The sequence below is a fragment of the Mus musculus genome, chromosome 8 (genome assembly GCF_000001635.26).
Source record: "Mus musculus strain C57BL/6J chromosome 8, GRCm38.p6 C57BL/6J".
Lineage (NCBI taxonomy): Eukaryota > Metazoa > Chordata > Mammalia > Rodentia > Muridae > Mus > Mus musculus.
The window spans coordinates 71812175-71830765 of record NC_000074.6 but is presented as its reverse complement, the minus strand read 5'-3'; the positions used below and the strand labels follow the sequence as shown (position 1 = coordinate 71830765).

General features: G+C 42.9%; 1 protein-coding gene and 1 long non-coding RNA gene across 3 annotated transcripts in view; one reads left to right on the top strand and one right to left on the bottom strand.

Moving 5' to 3' along the window:
* Nucleotides 1–6066, top strand: part of Gm5373 (predicted gene 5373) — a 55820-nt gene extending 49754 nt beyond the window's left edge. For both annotated transcript variants that reach the window (XM_017313040.2, XM_011242348.3), the window contains exons 10-13: nucleotides 217–354; nucleotides 4586–4988; nucleotides 5181–5456; nucleotides 6003–6066. In XM_017313040.2, the coding sequence (XP_017168529.1) occupies nucleotides 217–354; nucleotides 4586–4988; nucleotides 5181–5456; nucleotides 6003–6037 (852 nt within the window). In that variant the 3' untranslated portion in view covers nucleotides 6038–6066. The remainder of the gene's footprint in view (nucleotides 1–216; nucleotides 355–4585; nucleotides 4989–5180; nucleotides 5457–6002) is intronic.
* Gm40504 lies at nucleotides 2354–14778 on the bottom strand. The gene is made up of 3 exons (XR_870508.2): nucleotides 14717–14778; nucleotides 7014–7130; nucleotides 2354–2978 (listed from the first exon to the last, which is right to left on the bottom strand). It is a non-coding gene; the product is annotated as a predicted gene, 40504 (long non-coding RNA).
* Nucleotides 14779–18591: the final 3813 nt, after the last annotated feature.

Here is an 18591-nt window from a genome sequence, read left to right as displayed (position 1 = left end):
AGCCTAAATATTTTTACATCTTGATGATATCCTAGCAATTTGAAAATAGATAAGCATATTAGAAGATATTTCATGTTTACTTATGGTTTTTATTTTTCATGTGTCAATACCCTGTGATTACTAAGAAGTAAAGTTGATTTGAAAGTATGCACTCAAAACCAAAAGAGTTAATTTCAGAACCAAACAAAAAGTTAACTCGCTACCTTTGCATTGCAGGAAGAATCTAGCAAAACTTTACTTAGACTACAGAAGAGGATGCAAAAGGGTTTTGTGGGTTTTTGGAGTTCTGGAGTTTATGTGTGTTCTCGGGGAGAGCCGATACCTAACAGTTGTGAAGAAAAAGCATCCTTAATGGTAATTCTCCCCTATTTGATAAGTAACATATTCGCTTGTTATGAAGGAAAATGTTGGATGTGTGTGCCTGTGCCTTGAGTACTGCAAGTAGTGTCAGGGAAAGGAAACCTAGCCTTGAACAGTCCCCTCATCTCCTTCATATCCTCACTCCTTGCCAGGCCCTGTATGAGGTAGTGCTTCCCTACCTCCCTAATGATGTGACCCTTTCTTTAATAGAGTTCCTCATGTTGTGGTGACTCCCAACGTTGAAATTGTTTATGTTGCTGCTCCATAACTGTAGGCTTGATAATGTTATCAGTTGTAATGTCCTATCAGTGTTTTCAGACAGTCTTAGGCAACTTGTGTGAGCCTGTCCTATGCACCTCCTCCAATTGGTCATGGCAGATAGGTTGAGAACCACTAAGTTAAAATGTAAGTGATAGGAAATTAGACTATGGAAACAAGAAAGAAACAACAACAAAAATGAGCATATTTGTAACACAGTGAGGAGAATTCATAAAATGACAGAAAGTAAATAATACCAGCTCCTGGAAGTAGGTACAGTCAACATGGAAGCAACCAACATATTTATGTTTCTCTTTTTAGATTGACTGGCTTTAAGTGTGTGAATGCTTTGCATGTGTATTTTGTCTGTGTCCCATGTGTGTGTGTGCTTCCCACAGACATCAGAAGAGGTTATTTCACCCCCGGACTTGGTGTTCCAGAATTTTGTCCGCAAATGTTTATGTATTATAAATGAAACCCAGGTGCTAGGCAAGAGCAATACTTGTTAAAAACTCATCAGCCCCCTTTTCTAGCTCCTAGAGTGAATGTGTTTGATATGAAAATGATTAAAAGTATCATAAGGGAAAATAAGTAGTCAGTCTTAGGATATTTTTAACTTCCTGGATCCAGGCCTCAGCCTTCACATTTTACCTATTGAAGTCCAAAGGACTAATAGGCAGGGTGTGCACAATAGGAGGCTTGGTATGCTGGGCACACCTTTAATTCATGAACCCACAAATCAGGCAGGATTGTCTTTGTCAGTTCAAAGACACCCTGTTCTTAATTGATATGATGTCTCTGTCTCTCTAGAGCCTCTTTCCCCTTTATTTTAAAACTAGAATATAAATGCATAAATATATGTATATATATACACATATTCATATACACATATATATGTATAAAAACATACACACATACATGGACTCATGCATGTATATATACATAAAATATACCAACCAGGTGGCTCAGTGGATTAGTGCACTTGCCTTGGAACCCTAATAAGCTGAATTTCATCCTGAAAAAAGGAAAAAGCCTGTAATCTCTGCACCCCTAAATCCAGATTGGAGGCTAAGAGAGTAGAACAGCCCTGAAAGACAAGCTAGACAGATTAGACCATAGAGAGCAGCAGAAATGGTCAGAGCCTCTTTCTAACTCTGTGGAAGAAGAGATCCAGCTCCTGAAATTTCTCTCCAGTCTACACACACACACACACACACACACACACACACACACACACAAACACACACACACACAAACAAACACACACATATACAGAAACACACAAGAGAGAGAGAGACAGAGAGACAGAGAGACAGAGAGAGGGAGGGGAGAAATACACACACAAGCATAACACAGGCAGAGTAATGTAAACACATGTGCACAAACCCCTAAGATAAAGATTATTTTGAACCATGAATTTAAATATACTGGTAAATAAATGCTGTTAATATACACCTGTTGTGTGACTAACAATTCAGGGAAATCTCTTCAGGGTGCTCTCCTTTATCTTCAGTGTTATCTTCATGGAAGTGGCAGATGTCCTGGAAATTTAACTTTGCATCATATGGTCCTTTATTCTTCTTTAATAATTGGCTCAAGCATATTTACACAATGAGGAAGGGGATAATGAGTCCGGTAACACGTGGTGTATGAAAACGTGCCTATGTCTGAAAATTCCACATGCTTTGCTGTATTCTAGTCCGTTTCTCAGTGGATCCAGTGAACTAAATTCTAACATTTGAACAGTTTGAAGACACAGAGATTGCATGCTTCCTCATCCTTTCCCTTTGATCAACAGTGCTGCTTAACTCATTTTGTTGAACCTTCTCTGTGTTATATTGTTTGATGATGCAGAGTATGTTTTGGAGTGTGACTTTTTCATCTAAGTATCATGAAACCTGGTATTGAAGGGCAAAAGTTGGCTGCTAAGTTATGAATTTCTCAGAGATGTAAGGAGCAGCAAATATATGGAGACCTTATTTGCTATGCAGCATCAAATCCATTTTCAACACTCACATTTCCTAAGTGTATCTGGTTGAAGCAGTGAGTGCTCTGGGTATCCCATCTAAGCTAGCATTATGGAATTTGATCACTTGTTTTGTGACCAAATCCACTGGGCAAAACCCCTTCACAGCTTGGAATGAATCCTTCAGACGTTTGAAGTCACTCTTCTGTACCTAGATGATGGTTATGTTAGTTACTTTCTATGGCTGTAAGAAAAGACCATGAGAAAGACAACTTCCAGAAGAAAGGGTGTGTTTGAAGTTGGACTCATGGTTCCAGTTGGATGCACACATCACCATCATGGCTCAGGCAGCAGGCATGGTACTGAAGCAGCAGCAGAATGATCACATCTTGACCTACACAGGAAAGAGAGAACTTTACGGGAATGGCACCTGTCTAGTGTAATCTTAAAGCCCATCGCAGTTACACATATCCAACAAAAAGGACACAACTTCTAATCCTTTCCAGAATAGGTCAGCCATCTGGATAGCAAGCATTATATGAGCCTATGGGCCTCTGACATTCAAGCCACCACAGAGGTGCTGGATCAGGTCATTATATTCATCCTCTCTGTGTAACAACAGTCATGGTGATGCAGGATAGTTGATCATGCTGTGCTTGTGTTTGATTGTGTTGTTTACTCAATAAACTCTTGTCTAGTTATTGTGTGACTCTGCCTTTGCACAGAACTTTAATCCCTCTAGCCAGAATACAGACACCTCCTTAGTAAACACCCTTAATCCTAAACAATCAAGGTAAAGTTAGTTTGTAGAATGAAGCACCTTGTCTGAAAGTGATGTCTAATTGCATGGCAGAGAAGTTGATGAATCAGAGAAAGTTTTGATTAAGTAGGATGTGTCCAACTCTCTCAAGAAGAAAGGAAAGGGAAGCTACTTGAGAGGTAGTGCAGAGAGAAACAGAGAGAGGAGGCATTTTTACCCAGAGAGTTTTAGAGAGATTCACTGAAGAGAGAACCAGCAAGACACGGGTGAAGGCAGAATGAACCAGAGAATATGAAGGAGTCAGAAGATTAGGAAAAAATTACTAGTTAGTTTGAGGTCAAGCAGAACAAAAAACATCAGAGGCCAAGAGAGAATCCAGGCTGAATCAGTTAGAATGGGGAGCAGCTTTAAGCTAGAACACCTGAGTTGAACCAGTCAGCCAGAGATGAAAAAGAACCAAAAATAACGGTGTACTTATTCAGCAGTAAGTATGAGAGGCTGACAATATTCTAGGCCTATGCTAAGTTTCACAGAGGCGAGAAGCTTCCAGGACTAGGCCTAGGTTATCACTCGGATGGAGGTAGTAAGCATCAAAGATTACAATTACACCTAGTGCATAAAAGTTACTTTGACATAGAGCTAATAGGTGAGATTTTGGAAGGCATATATAGAATCCATACATGGAACTCAGCAATTCCCGTCTGCTGTAGGTAGTGACATACTTTATTCATGCATTTCACAATTCAGCTCCACTGTTCTGATATCCCAGGTATCTAATGGACAACTGTAGCAGATCATTCATTGGGGAAGGGTTAGTGTAGTGCAGAAGAGAGAGGTTCTTTTTGTTCTCAAAGCACCTCACTGCCCTATTCACTTCATCTGGCTGGAATTCAAATTTCAGGTCACAAAGACAGGAGAGGACACATTTTGTCCTTTCTTTTTATGTCTTTCCATTTTGCAGAGAATGATGATGTGAGGTAGCAAAGAGCAGAAGATAAAAGCATAACACTAAGCAGGTCCCCATTAAAGATTTCTAGATACTCTGGGCCTTTTACTCATCATGCAGAAAGGAAGCAGAGGTTGCTGAATATCAGATAGTGTCCTTAGTGATGAAGTTGGTCTGAATACAGAAACATTTTGGGGACTGTAAATCAAGATTCTGACATTAGCAGACAAGTGATAAAATGAATAAAATCAGTGAAACTTTAAATCAAAAGTAACATTGCCAATTTTCCTTATAGGTGCGAGGAAATAAACCACCTATTTTCCTTCCTGTTCCTGGGAAGCAGGGAATTTATGTGCTTGAGGCTCCTGGTGACATTGAGCCAACTCAACCCACAAGTGCTGCTGACAGCAGGGCTCCTGCTGATGCTGAGCCAAATTCTTCCACCTGTGCTGCTGTCAATGGGGCTCCTGTTAATGTTGAGCCAACTCCTTCACAACTTGCACCTGACAGTGGTGCTCCTGCTGATGTTGAGCCAACTCATTCCACCTGTGCTGCTGACACCAGGGCTCCTGCTGACATAGAACCAACTCCTTCACAAAGTGCTCCTGACAGTACTGCTCCTTCTAATATTGAGAAAATTACTTCCCCATGTCCTTCTGACAGTTCTGAATCTGATGAAAAATATGACTTAGAAACAGGTAGTGACATTGGGTTGGACTTCATAACTGATTCAGATTTATACATGGAGCATGCAAGGGCCACACCCCATTGTGACCCAGAGCCTACTCCTGATACCTGCACTTGCTGTTCCCTAGATTCCATTGAAAGAACTGACATGAATGTTCTGACACTGCTTGGAGCATAAGACAAGTATGCTATTCTTTCTTCAGGTGAGGAACCCAGTCCTGTTGCTGACCTAGATGAAGATATAGCTGAGGATTTTTATGACGCTTTAGAGTCAGCCGATCTCACTGGCCATAGCGGGTCCACTGTCCAGGTACCAGGTTTTCTTTGGGAACCAGATATGCTACTGCTGCTGGTAATGCCCTTGATGTGGTTTCTTACATTCCTGTTATCAATGATGATGTGGATTAGAAATCAAATTCGGCAAGTGTGGTATGAAGAAAATGGCCAAGGACCTTCCTCCAACAGAAAAGATAACCCCGGTAAGTTAGACCACAGTACTTACTTAAAATAGATGAACTTTTATTTTAGATAGAAAAGTAGATCTCTTTGGTACTAATAGTCATGATTAATACATTTCAATGCTATTTAAGCATTACCTAGAACCAGAAAAAATTGTTTCCTTTTCCCAACTTAATGAAAATACTTCACATAGTGTAACAAAGCCAGTTTAGATCAACACAACTGACCATGTAAAGTTGATTGGCACTTGGTTGTCTCCCATCCTGGAATGAGGAAAATTTTTTTCACTCCCATTGAAAACATTAGTGTCTGTTAAACATTGGTATCTATTTACCTCTGCTCTTCTGAACTCTGACTTGTGAGGATAGTATCAGCCTGGAAACAAACATTCCAAAGGAAGCAACATCTGAGAATAAAATTAACAAAACAAGCCTTCACCTTCTCACTGTTTCTCATTACATTGATCCTGATGATAATGACACTGATACTGCTGATGCTGCTGCTCCTGACAGTGCCACCAATGATGTGCCTGATGATGCTATTGATAATTCTTGCTTTTCTTCTAGATGCCGCTGGAGCTGAACACTCCAACACACACTGATATATCCAGACAAAATGTGTGAGGAAAATGTTTATTATACATATGTAAATATATAAATTTTATATATAAATAAAAAGTTTTATCTGATAGAAGACTGAAGTCAAAAATTATTGTTTTATTGGAGTCTTGGTTGTGCCATGTGATGTTTTCTGGAAAAACAATTTTCATTTGTTTTTATTTTTTACTTGTTTACTTCCCATCCTGCTCACTGCTCCCTCCCAGTCAGTCTCTCCCACAATCCTTGTCCCTTCTTACCCTCCCCTTGTCCTCTTCCCTGATGGGGGCTGACTGGTCATCTCTCAACCCTGGAACATGAAATCTTTGTGAGGCTAGGTGCTTCCACTCCCACTAAGTCCAGTCAGAGCTGTCCAGCTAGAACAGCATATCCCCCATTCAGGTGACAACATTTGAGATAGCCCCTGCTCCAGGTGTTTTTTGTTTGTTTGTTTGTTTGTTTGTTTGTTTGTTTGTTTGAGTGAAGTCCAAGCTGCACATAAGCTACCTATGTGTATGTAGACTTAGAGCCAAACTGTGTATGTTCTTTGGTTGATGGGTCAGTCTCTGAGAGCCCAAAGGGTCCATGTTAATTTGTGGGTTAAAGGGTGGCCTACATCTAGCCCAGGGATTGGGCCACTGGGTAGGGTGGGATGCGATTAGTTTCGACTGTGTGCAATCCATGCTGATGCCAGGTGGGTGTCACATTGTGAGAATCCCTAGGACCCTTCTCCAAGGGTGGGAGAGCACAGCCTGAGCTTCCTGCAGACCTGCCAGAGTTGGCTCAGAGTTCCTGGCATGCAGAGAGTCGAGGACAACAGGTTCTTAGGCTCTTGGACATTCCAGATGTCACTGGATGCCTCAGAAGAGCTGAGACTGGAGTGGGGGCCTGAGGGCTGGAACTAGCCCAGGGCTGAAGGGAAAAAGGGGAGGAGGAGAGATCCAGCTGGGTCTCCCTCAGGGAGGAGAGTCTTTGGCTTACCTGGCAGGCAGCATGGCTTGGTGGAAACTGTGGCTGGGAGCACAGAGAGGCCTTCTGCAGGAGATTAGACTTGGCTCTTTAGAGGATGACCTGCTGTGTTGTTCACCAAGGAGAATTCTGATGAGAAGAAGCAGTCCATTTTTTTATTAGATAGTTTATTTATTTACATTTCAAATGCTTTCCCCTTTCCTAGTTTCCTCTCTGAAAATCCCCTATCATCCCCTCCCCCTGCTCCCCAACCCACCCACTGCCACTTCCTGACCCTGGCATTCCCCTGTACTGGGTCATAGAATCTTCCCAAGACCAAGGGACTCTCCTCCCATTGATAAGTGACTAGGCCATCCTCTTCTACATATGCAGCTAGAGACACAAGTCCCACCATGTGTGTGTGTGGTTTTTTTTATTGGTGGTTTAGTCCCAGGGAGCTCTGGGGGTACTGGTTAGTTCATATTGTTGTTCTTCCAGTATAGCTACAGACCCCTTTAGCTCCTTGGGTACTTTCTCTAGCTCCTTCATTGGGGACGCTGTGATCCATCCAATGAATGACTGTGAGCATTCACTTCTGTATTTGTCAGGCACTGGCAGAGCCTCCTAGGAAACACCTATGTTAGGCTCCTATCAGCAAACTCTTGTCATCTGCAATAGTGTCTGTGTTTGGTAGTTGTTCATGAGATGGATCCCTATGTAGAATAGTCTCTGGATGGTCCTTCCTTCAGTCTCTGCTCTGAACTTTGTCTCTGTAACTCCTTCCATGGGCATTTTGTTCCCCCAGCTAAGAAGGATCAAAGTGCCACACTATCCCCTTTTTTGGGTCTCCTGGCTGCGTGGAATGGGTCTCTGGTGGCAAGTGGGCAAAGGAATCCATGAATGACAAACAGAAGCAACAAGAGAGAGTGTGTAGAATCTGAGTGTAATGTCACAAAGGGAACACCAGTCTTATATAATACAGAAAACAAAGGGGTAGGATGTCACAGCAGGCAAAGTACATTGAAGTTATCTGACATAAATCAGAGGAATGACTTCAAAAGGACTTACAGAAACCAGGTAATATTTACAGAAAAGATAAAACAGCCCAGCCTAGGGTCAGCTAATGACAGGTAAGGATTTCACATCCTAGTCACAATTTGTGCTACTCCTTTGAGCCTTGTGAAAGCTAGCACCAGGGGGTTCTGCTATAGTAGACCTTCTCATGAATAACACAATACCACAAAATCCCCTATTTCCTAGGCCTTGGTAAATTCTTGCATATGAAAGTAACTTGGCTGTACTTTTAAGTATCTGTAGGGAATCTCCATTTCTCAGAAGAATTCACCAACTTGCATCTAATATGCAATGTAGCCTGTTATACCTGGCTGTAGTGAAGATTCTAAGTATACTTTGTTAAGCTTGCCCTGAGATTTCTAACTCTTATAAAGTAAAATACTGTAAGAAAGCTTGCAAGACACTCCACGATATTGCAGGAACAAATCTGGGGCATTCTAGCTATGGGAATGCCAAGGTTCCAGGAGGCTGAGTTTCCTTGAAACTCTTTGCCTCAGGACTCTTTCCAGGTTTTTGGCCTGTAAATCACTACTGGAGTGGATGTATCATCAAAGTATCCACACTTTGGTCTTCCTTCTTCTTGAGCTTCATGTGTTTTGCAAATTGTATTTTGGATATTCTGAGTTTCTGGGCTAATATCCACTAATACAAATTGGAAAGGGAGAAGTCAAAATATCACTATTTGTAGATGATATGATAGTATATATAAGTGACACCCCCCAAAATTCCACCAGAGTACTCCTAAACCTGATAAACAATTTCAGTGAAGTATCTGGATACAATATTAACTCAAAGAACTCAGTGGCCTTTCTCTATACAGAGGATAAACAGGCTAAGAAGGAAATTAGGGAAACAACACCCTTTACTACAGTCACAAATAATATAAAATACCCTGCTGTGACTCTAACTAAGAAAGTGAAAGCTCTGTATGATAAGAACTTCAAGTCTCTGAAGAATGAAATCAAAGAAGATCTCAGAAGATGGAAAGATTTCCCATGCTCATGGATTGGCAGGATTAATTTAGTAAAAATGGCTATCTTGCCAAAAGCAATCTACAGATTCAATGCAATCCCCATCAAAATTCCAACTCAACGCTTCAGAGTTAGAAAGGGCAATTTCCAAATTCATCTGGAATAACTACCTAGGATACCAAAAACTATTCTAAACAATAAAAGAACCTCTGGTTTAATCACCATCCCCTATGTCAAGCCCTACTACAGAGCGATTGTGATAAAATCAGCATAGTACTGGTACATCAACAGACAGATCAATGGATTAGACTGAAGACCCAGAAATGAACCCACACACCTATGGTCACTTGATCTTTGACAAAGGAGCTAAAACCATCCAGTGAAAAAAGACAGCATTTTCAACAAATGGTGCTGGCTCAACTGGCAGTTAGCATGTAGAAGAATGTGAATTGATCCATTCTTATCTCCTTGTACAAAGCTCAAGTCTATCTGGATCAAGGAACTCCACATAAAACCAGAAACACTGAAACTTATAGAGGAGAAAGTGGGGAAGAGCCTCAAAGATATGGGCACAGGGGCAATATTCCTGGCCAGAACACCAATGGCTTGTGCTGTAAGACCAAGAATTGACAAATGGAACTTCATAAAATTGCAAAACTTCTGTAAGGCAAAGGACAATGTCCGTAAGATAAAAAGGCAACCAACAGATTGGGAAAAGATCTTTAACAGTCCATGGTTTTAAAGCATTTATTGTCATGGAGGACTGTTGTGATGAGTGAAACTGTACTCTCTTTCTCAGGGCAGGCCTGAGGTTTAATACCTTTTGCAGTGAGGAGTGTCTTAAGTGTCTTAATTGGCTATGCTCTTCAGGCCTTTAGGAACCTCATTAAAATGGTCTTGAGGAGAGGCCTCCTAGGTGTCTAAGATCCTGGTGTCTTAGAGTGTGGCAAAGCACCTACTGTTCCTTGCACCTTGTTCTCTGGGGTTTTTTAACCTAGCTCAATCAGAAACTAGGCTGCCTTTCATGGTCCCACATTAGTTGATTCTGTTGTTCTTCGTGTGACATTCCTATCCCCTTAGGCACTGCCAACCTTCTTATTCTTCCATAAGAGTCTCCAAGTTCCATCTAATGTTTAGCTGTGGGTGTCTACATCTATTTAAGTCATTGCTGGGTGGATTCTCTCATAGGACAATATGTGCTAGTATGTGTCTACGAGCATAACAGGGTATCATTAATCGTGTCAGGGACTGTTGCTTGTCCATGGGATGCGCCTCAAGTTTGGTGGGGTTTTGGTTGGCCATACCCTTAGTCTCTACTCCATTCCCTATTCCTGTATTTCTTTAGACAGGAAAAGTTTTGGGTTAAAAGTTTAGTGGGTGGGTCGATGTCACTACTGCTCTACTGGGGTTCCTGCCTAGCCAGGAGAGGAAGCCTCCCCAGGCTCCATATCGCCAATGCTGAGTGACAACTAAGCATACCCACATTGATACTTGTGTACTGTCCTATGTCTCCGTCTCTTCCTGAAGTTGCTCCCTTCTTACCACCCCTGTCAGTTGCAGATTTCCATTCATTATCATGGACCCCCTGTTGGGGGCTATTAAGACAACACTATTGTCCTCGTCTCTGAATTGGGCCTCCCCCCCATCCCCCCCCCCCCGAGAAGAAAAGGGGGTCAAAAGCGCTCCACCATCGCACCGCTCTGAGAACAACCACAGATTGTTCCAGCCCTAAGTCAGCTCCTAAGTCAGGGTACAAAGATGTACCCTGATACCACCAAGTTCCTGCTTCCCCTTGTAGTCGCCAAAAGAAAAATTTCTGCTGCCCCATGCCTCCTGCTGAGAAGTACTTCCTCTTTTTCAGCTGCCCCATCCCTCCTACTGAGCTGCATTTCCTCTGCCCCATTCCTCCTGCTGAGAAGTACTTCCCCTTTTGCTTGTGCATTTAAACCTTGAGCCTTGCTAATACAGTGAGACCTTGATGCTACTCAGACTGCTTCCGTGTGTCATTCATTGCACAAGGCTCTTGTCTCTCTCTACCCCCCCCCATTTGGTTCTTAGGAGAAGGTCCCCTTGAGACCCTCAAATAACTGGACCTGCTGGACGGGTCAAATGGCATCAGACGTGGGGCATGCGGTATGACCACACTCCGGACAACAGATTCAAGAGGTACGGTGTAGACAGTGAGATGATTCCCCGCCATTTCGCTAGAGTGTCACAGACGTCAAGAGGTAAGCCTGGGCATAAAATTGTTCTCCCATTCACCATTGGGAATGTTCTGTCCAAAGAGACAGTTTTTTTTTTCCATTTTTTATTAGGTATTTAGCACATTTACATTTCCAATGCTATACCAAAAGTCCCCCATACCCACCCACCCCCACTCCCTACCCACCCACTCACCCTTTTTGGCCCTGGCGTTCCCCTGTACTGGGGCATATAAAGTTTGCATGTCCAATGGGCCTCTCTTTCCAGTGATGGCCGACTAGGCCATCTTTTGATACATATGCAGCTAGAGTCAAGAGCTCCGGAGTACTGGTTAGTTCATAATGTTGTTCCACCTATAGGGTTGCAGATCCCTTTAGCTCCTTGGGTACTTTCTCTAGCTCCTCCATTGGGAGCCCTGTGATCCATCCATTAGCTGACTGTGAGCATCCACTTCTGTGTTTGCTAGGCCCCGGCATAGTCTCACAAGAGACAGCTACATCTGGGTCCTTTCGATAAAATCTTGCTAGTGTATGCAATGGTGTCAGCGTTTGGATGCTGATTATGGGGTGGATCCCTGGATATGGCAGTCTCTACATGGTCCATCCTTTCATCTCAGCTCCAAACTTTGTCTCTGTAACTCCTTCCATGGGTGTTTTGTTCCCACTTCTAAGGAGGGACTGAAGAGTCCACACTTCAGTCTTCATTTTTCTTGAGTTTCATGTGTTTAGGAAATTGTATCTTATATCTTGGGTATCCTAGGTTTTGGGCTAATATCCACTTATCAGTGAGTACATATTGTGTGAGTTCCTTTGTGAATGTGTTACCTCACTCAGGATGATGCCCTCCAGGTCCATCCATTTGCCTAGGAATTTCATAAATTCATTCTTTTTAATAGCTGAGTAGTACTCCATTGTGTAAATGTACCACATTTTCTGTATCCATTCCTCTGTTGAGGGGCATCTGGGTTCTTTCCAGCTTCTGGTTATTATAAATAAGGCTGCTATGAACATAGTGGAGCATGTGTTCTTCTTACCAGTTGGGGCATCTTCTGGATATATGCCCAGGAGAGGTATTGCTGGATCCTCCGGTAGTACTATGTCCAATTTTCTGAGGAACCACCAGACTGATTTCCAGAGTAGTTGTATAAGCTTGCAATCCCACCAACAATGGGGGAGTGTTCCTCTTTCTCCACATCCTCGCCAGCATCTGCTGTCACCTGAATTTTTGATCTTAGCCAATCTGACTGGTGTGAGGTGGAATCTCAGGGTTGTTTTGATTTGCATTTCCCTGATGATTAAGGATGTTGAACATTTTTTCAGGTGCTTCTCTGCCATTCGGTATTCCTCAGGTTAGAATTCTTTGTTCAGTTCTGAGCCCATTTTTTAATGGGGTTATTTGATTTTCTGAAGTCCACCTTCTTGAGTTCTTTATATATGTTGGATATTAGTCCCCTATCTGATTTAGGAGAGGTAAAGATCCTTTCCCAATCTGTTGGTGGTCTTTTTGTCTTATTGACTGTGTCTTTTGCCTTGCAGAAACTTTGGAGTTTCATTAGGTCCCATTTGTCAATTCTCAATCTTACAGCACAAGCCATTGCTGTTTTATTCAGGAATTTTTCCCCTGTGCCCATGTCTTCAAGGCTTTTCCCCACTTTCTCCTCTATAAGTTTCAGTGTCTCTGGTTTTATGTGAAGTTCCTTGATCCACTTAGATTTGACCTTAGTACAAGGAGATAAGTATGGATTGATTCGCATTCTTCTACATGATAACAACCAGTTGTGCCAGCACCATTTGTTGAAAATGCTGTCTTTCTTCCACTGGATGGTTTTAGCTCCCTTGTCGAAGATCAAGTGACCATAGGTGTGTGGGTTCATTTATGGGTCTTCAATTCTATTCCATTGGTCTACTTGTCTGTCTCCATACCAGTACCATGCAGTTTTTATCACAATTGCTCTGTAGTAAAGCTTTAGGTCAGGCATGGTGATTCCACCAGAGGTTCTTTTATCCTTGAGAAGACTTTTTGCTATCCTAGGTTTTTTGTTATTCCAGATGAATTTGCAAATTGCTCCTTCTAATTCGTTGAAGAATTGAGTTGGAATTTTGATGGGGATTGCATTGAATCTGTAGATTGCTTTTGGCAAGATAGCCATTTTTACAATGTTGATCCTGCCAATCCATGAGCATGGGAGATCTTTCCATCTTCTGAGATCTTCTTTAGTTTCTTTCTTCAGGGACTTGAAGTTTTTATCATACAGATCTTTCACTTCCTTAGTTAGAGTCACGCCGAGATATTTTATATTATTTGTGACTATTGAGAAGGGTGTTGTTTCCCTAATTTCTTTCTCAGCCTGTTTATTCTTTGTGTAGAGAAAGGCCATTGACTTGTTTGAGTTTATTTTATATCCAGCTACTTCACCGAAGCTGTTTATCAGGTTTAGGAGTTCTCTGGTGGAATTTTTAGGGTCACTTATAGCATTGGAAATGTAATTGAGGAAAATATGTAATAAAAAATACTAAAAAAAAAAAAAAAAAAAAAAAACAAGGAGAGGATGTCGCTGAGTCCTTTTTTAGCTATTGGGGAATCGTCAGAGATCTCCTTAAACAGGCAGAAGAGGGCAGAGAAGGTGCCTGCCTCCTAGCCCTTACTGAAGATTTTTTAGAAAACTCCTGATCGCCATCTCACAAAAGTGAAACTAAGCCGCCGGCGAATCATCAGTCTCGGCCGTCATCGATTATCGATGCCCTGGTCCCTAAGGACTCCCTGCCTTCTCCTCTTTCTCCCAAATTACATTAGATTCTAGAAAAGGTGCTACTGTTAGACCAAAAATAATTTACCCCATTTTGTATAAGAAGTTGTCAGACGAACCCCTCGATCCTGCCTCGGAGGCAGAATTGGATGAGGAAGCCTTTTTTTTTTTTTTTTTTTTAAGATTTATTTACTTATTATATTATTTAGTACATTGTAGCTGTCCTCAGACACTCCAGAAGAGGGCATCAGATTTCGTTATGGATGGTTGTGAGCCACCATGTGGTTGCTGGGATTTGAACTCAGGACCTTTGGAAGAGCAGTCGGCGCTCTTAACCACTGAGCCATCTTGCCAGCCCCAGAGGAAGCCTTTAAATATGAAAAAGACCACTATGGTCCCAGGCCCGGTGCCTATCTTACCATCGAGCCCTTCAATTTCCACCCTCCTCCTTATTTGCCCCTCTTTCTCCCTAATCCTCAGCCTAATCCTCGGCCTGTATCACTAGCTTCTCCGTATGTTCAGCTATTACTTCAAACTAAAAGAGAACTTCAGACTCAGATCACCAATCTTAAAGATGTTCTAGGGCTTCAAAAGGAGCTACAAGACCTCAGTCTAGAGACTCAGAGTCTACAAAGAGCCCTCATGGGGAACCTTCAAGGTCCCATCCCAAAAACCCCTCAAACTGGCCGCAAGGGTCCCACTCAGAAACAAGGGAATGAAAAATTGGCTTTTCCTGTTCTCACCTGATATCGAGCCCGTCAGGCTGCTCCAGGTCATGATGACCCCTCCACCACTGGCTCCTCCGATAAAGATCAGGGGGAACCAGAGAGTGAAGAAGAGGAGGATCAAGCAAACTCTGATTCTGATGAGGGTGGCATGTCCCCCGATGAAGGGTTGGACACCAACAGCCAAACAGTCCACAAAAAGCTAAAACTGAGACATGTAAAAGATCTTCATTCAGTAGTCAAAAATTATGGGGTTAATGTCCCGTTCACAGTATCTATATTAGAAGGTTTAGCAGGAGAAGGCTACTTGATACCCAATGAATAGAATAAAGTTGTTCAGTCTGTCCTCATTAGAGGCCAATATTTAACTTGGAAGTCAGAGTTTGTGGACAGAGGAAAAAATTTGGCTGCAAATAATAGAAAGAATCCTACTAGTAAGACAGCCTCCTGGACTGCTGATAAAATTTGTGGTAAAGGCAATTTCGCTGCAGACATAAAACAATTAGGGCTCTCCCCTGGTATCCTCGCCCAGATGGCACAGGCAGCCCTGGGAGCTTGGCACGCTGTCCCTGCTGCAGGGGCGCTAACTACGCCACTAACCAAGATTATACAAGGGCCCCAAGAGTCCTATGCCCAGTTTGTTGCCAGATTGCAGGAAGCAGCTGAGAGAATTTTGGGACCTGAGGAAAGTGAGGGTCCGTTAGTCCTACAACTTGCTCTTGAAAATGCCAATTTCGCATGTAGAGCTGCCCTGAGAGGTAACTAAGAGTTTAGATATAAATGGTATGATCAAGCTTTGTAATGAGGTAGATGTGTTTTCCCAACAAGTTTCTAAGTCTGTCAACCTGGCTACTGGGGCTGCTCCACAACTAAATAAAGGAGAAAAAACTTGCTATAGATACAACGAACCTGGACATTTTGCTAGAGGATGCCCTACACAAGGACAGAGTACCCTAGTCTCAACCATGCCTGTTACCCAACAAAAATCCCCCCCCCGTCTTTGCCCTAAGTGCAAGAGAGGCCACCATTGGGCACGAGATTGCTGATCTAAGACTGATATCAATGGCCACCCACTCCCTGCGGTCCAGGGAAATAGCCAGAGGGCCCGCCTGCGGGGCCTGTCTCCCCTGATGACAACTGCAGACAACACCCTAGCCCCCATGGGAGATTGTGCAGGGCCACGGCAGGGAACCCAGGGTTGAACCTGTGTGCCTCCACCACCAGGATTATAACTCCTGAGGAGGGAACAGTGGTCATTGAAACAGGTGAATTTGGGCCCCCTCTCCAAAAGACGTTTTTTTCTCATCATTGGCCGAGTGTCCAGACTTTTACAAGGCCTAACAGTGACTCCTACAGTGGTTGACACCGACTACCATGGGGAGATAAAAATGTTAGTCACCGACACGCAGGGACCACTTACCCTTAGGGCTGGAGAGCGCATAGCCCAAGCCCTACCACTCCCACTATTCGGCCATTTCCCTTATATGAAAGAGGAGCAAGGACCTTCCTCCCTGGGATCCTCGGAAGTCTACTGGGCACAGAAAATAACTGATTCACGGCCCATGCTGACTTTGTTTCTAGAGGGCAAACAGTTTCAAGGGCTCCTGGATACCAGGGCAGATGCGACAGTAATTTCCTCAACACATTGGCCTGCAACCTGGCCCTTACAGCCCACTGCCACTCATTTAAAAGGCATAGGTCAAACACAGGACACTTTAAAAAGCTCCAAACTGCTAACATGGTCAGACAAAGAAAACAGTACTGGAACTGTTCAACCCTTTGTGGTTAAAGGTCTTCCTGTGAATCTATGGGGAAGAACTTAGAGGCTTGGAAAAGTTCTCACCCTCTCGCCTGGGACCTAAGATTGTATCAAGATAACTATGATAATGACCTTTAACGTTCAGCTTCTTAAAACCATCCCTAATAATCATAAAGCATCTATAGGACCTAATTCCCAATTACATCACCCTAAACCCCCAAACAGTCCCCGACTTCCAGGTATCCACCCCCCTGTTCCTGCCCCAGGGTGTGCTACGACCCTATTTCAGCCCACTCTCCCTGTGGGGACCACCTCTTCCACTGATTTACTGTGGTCTATATTGAATGCTTCTCCTTTATTTAGCCTTGTTGGATAAGACACAAAGAGATAATGTGTCAGAATTTGAAGATTGTTGGATGTATTTTTCTGCTTCCCCGCCCTTTTATGAGGGCATAGCCTTATTTGGAAATTTTACCCTGCTTTCAGATGCTAGGCAGCTCCCCTTCGAGTCAGTTCAGCTTACCTTGACAGAACTCTCTGGGGTAGGAAGTTGTGTGTTGGGCCCAGGCATGCTTCTGCCTCGGCCCTTGCTAGAGATTTACAATAACACGTTTAGAATAAATAAAAATAGGTATTCTTATCTTCTTGCCCCAAATGATACCTTTTTGGCATGTTCCACGGGCCTTACACGGTACATTATTATACATATACAATAAATAATAGAGATTATTGTGTCTTGGTTCAGCTTTTTCTAAATTTTAGTATTCATGAGTCAGATGACTTACTGAAGTTTTGAGATCGAGGTGCCTCCTTGCCATCCCGCCACAAAAGAGAGCCTATCTCGGCAGTGACCCTTGCGTTCCTTCTTGGCCTGGGTGTGACTGGGACAGGGACCAGAATCGCAGCCCTTGTGTTGTCTCAACAGAATTCGAGCAATTACCATCTGCTCAATGAGGCTATTAGCCAAGATATTGAGAATATAAAAAGGGGCCTAGATGATCTTACTGATTCCTTGGTCTCCCTTTCAGAAGTTGCCCTTCAAAATAGAAGGGGATTAGATTTGCTCTTTCTACAACAAGGAGGCTTATGCGCTGCACTTAAGGAAGAATGCTGCGTATATGTTGATAAAACTGGATTAGTTAAAGATAGCATTGCCAAGGTTACTGCCAGTTTAGAAAAAAGAAAAAGAGAGAGAGAACAACAAGAGTCATGGCACCAAAATTGGTTTTCAACCTCCCCCTGGCTTTCGACCTTGTTGCCCTCCCTTTTGGGGCCCCTATTGGGACTCCTATTATTGATTTCCTTCGGTCCTTGGGCATTTCAGAAATTGACCTGATTTGTTAAATCTCAAATTGATTCATCTCTTTCAAGTGCATCTGTTTCAGTTCATTACCATCGGCTGGACATTGGCAATAACAAGCAGGTTACTGGAGAAGAGTCAGACGTGGATACAGCTTCGTCACCCTTGTCTCGTGGAGAGAGACTCAATTTTCATAAAATGCTTAAGTAAGATCATTCCCCTCCCCCTAAATTCGGCCATCAGTCTCATGCCACGAATCATTTATAGATTGCCGTAGTCTGTGCTTCCAACATGGTAATATACATTCTCGACACATTGGAAACTAAACAGTCATCCCAGGCTAGATACATGGAAAAATTGGAACTTGAAGCCATCACCCATGAGAGTTGTGAGACTAAGTACTACACAGAGATTAGTCTGGAAGCTGTTAGACAGTCTCTGAGAGGTATGTCTGATTGCATAAAGGTTGAGTGCCCTAGGGTCCTTCCCCCAGGAAAATGACACAGAAGCAGGTCAGGGTTACTCTGGGTAAAAATCTGTGGGCCTGAGAGTCAATCCTGTACATGGCCCCTAACATTGCACACTGGGGATCAGACCTCTACCTCTACCCATGGAGCTTGCTTCGTTCCTAAATCCCTTGGCTATCCCAGGTTATACACAACAGACTGGAACCATTAATTCAAGCCTCATAGATGACTTGTCCTTGTGTTCTTCGTGGTTTAGAGAATCACCCAGTGAGCAAACAAACGTTTAGGTGGTCGTTAAAAATGTGGCTACAAATTTATTATATAAGATGCCTTAATAAAAATATTAAAACGGGGGAGATGTTGGGAG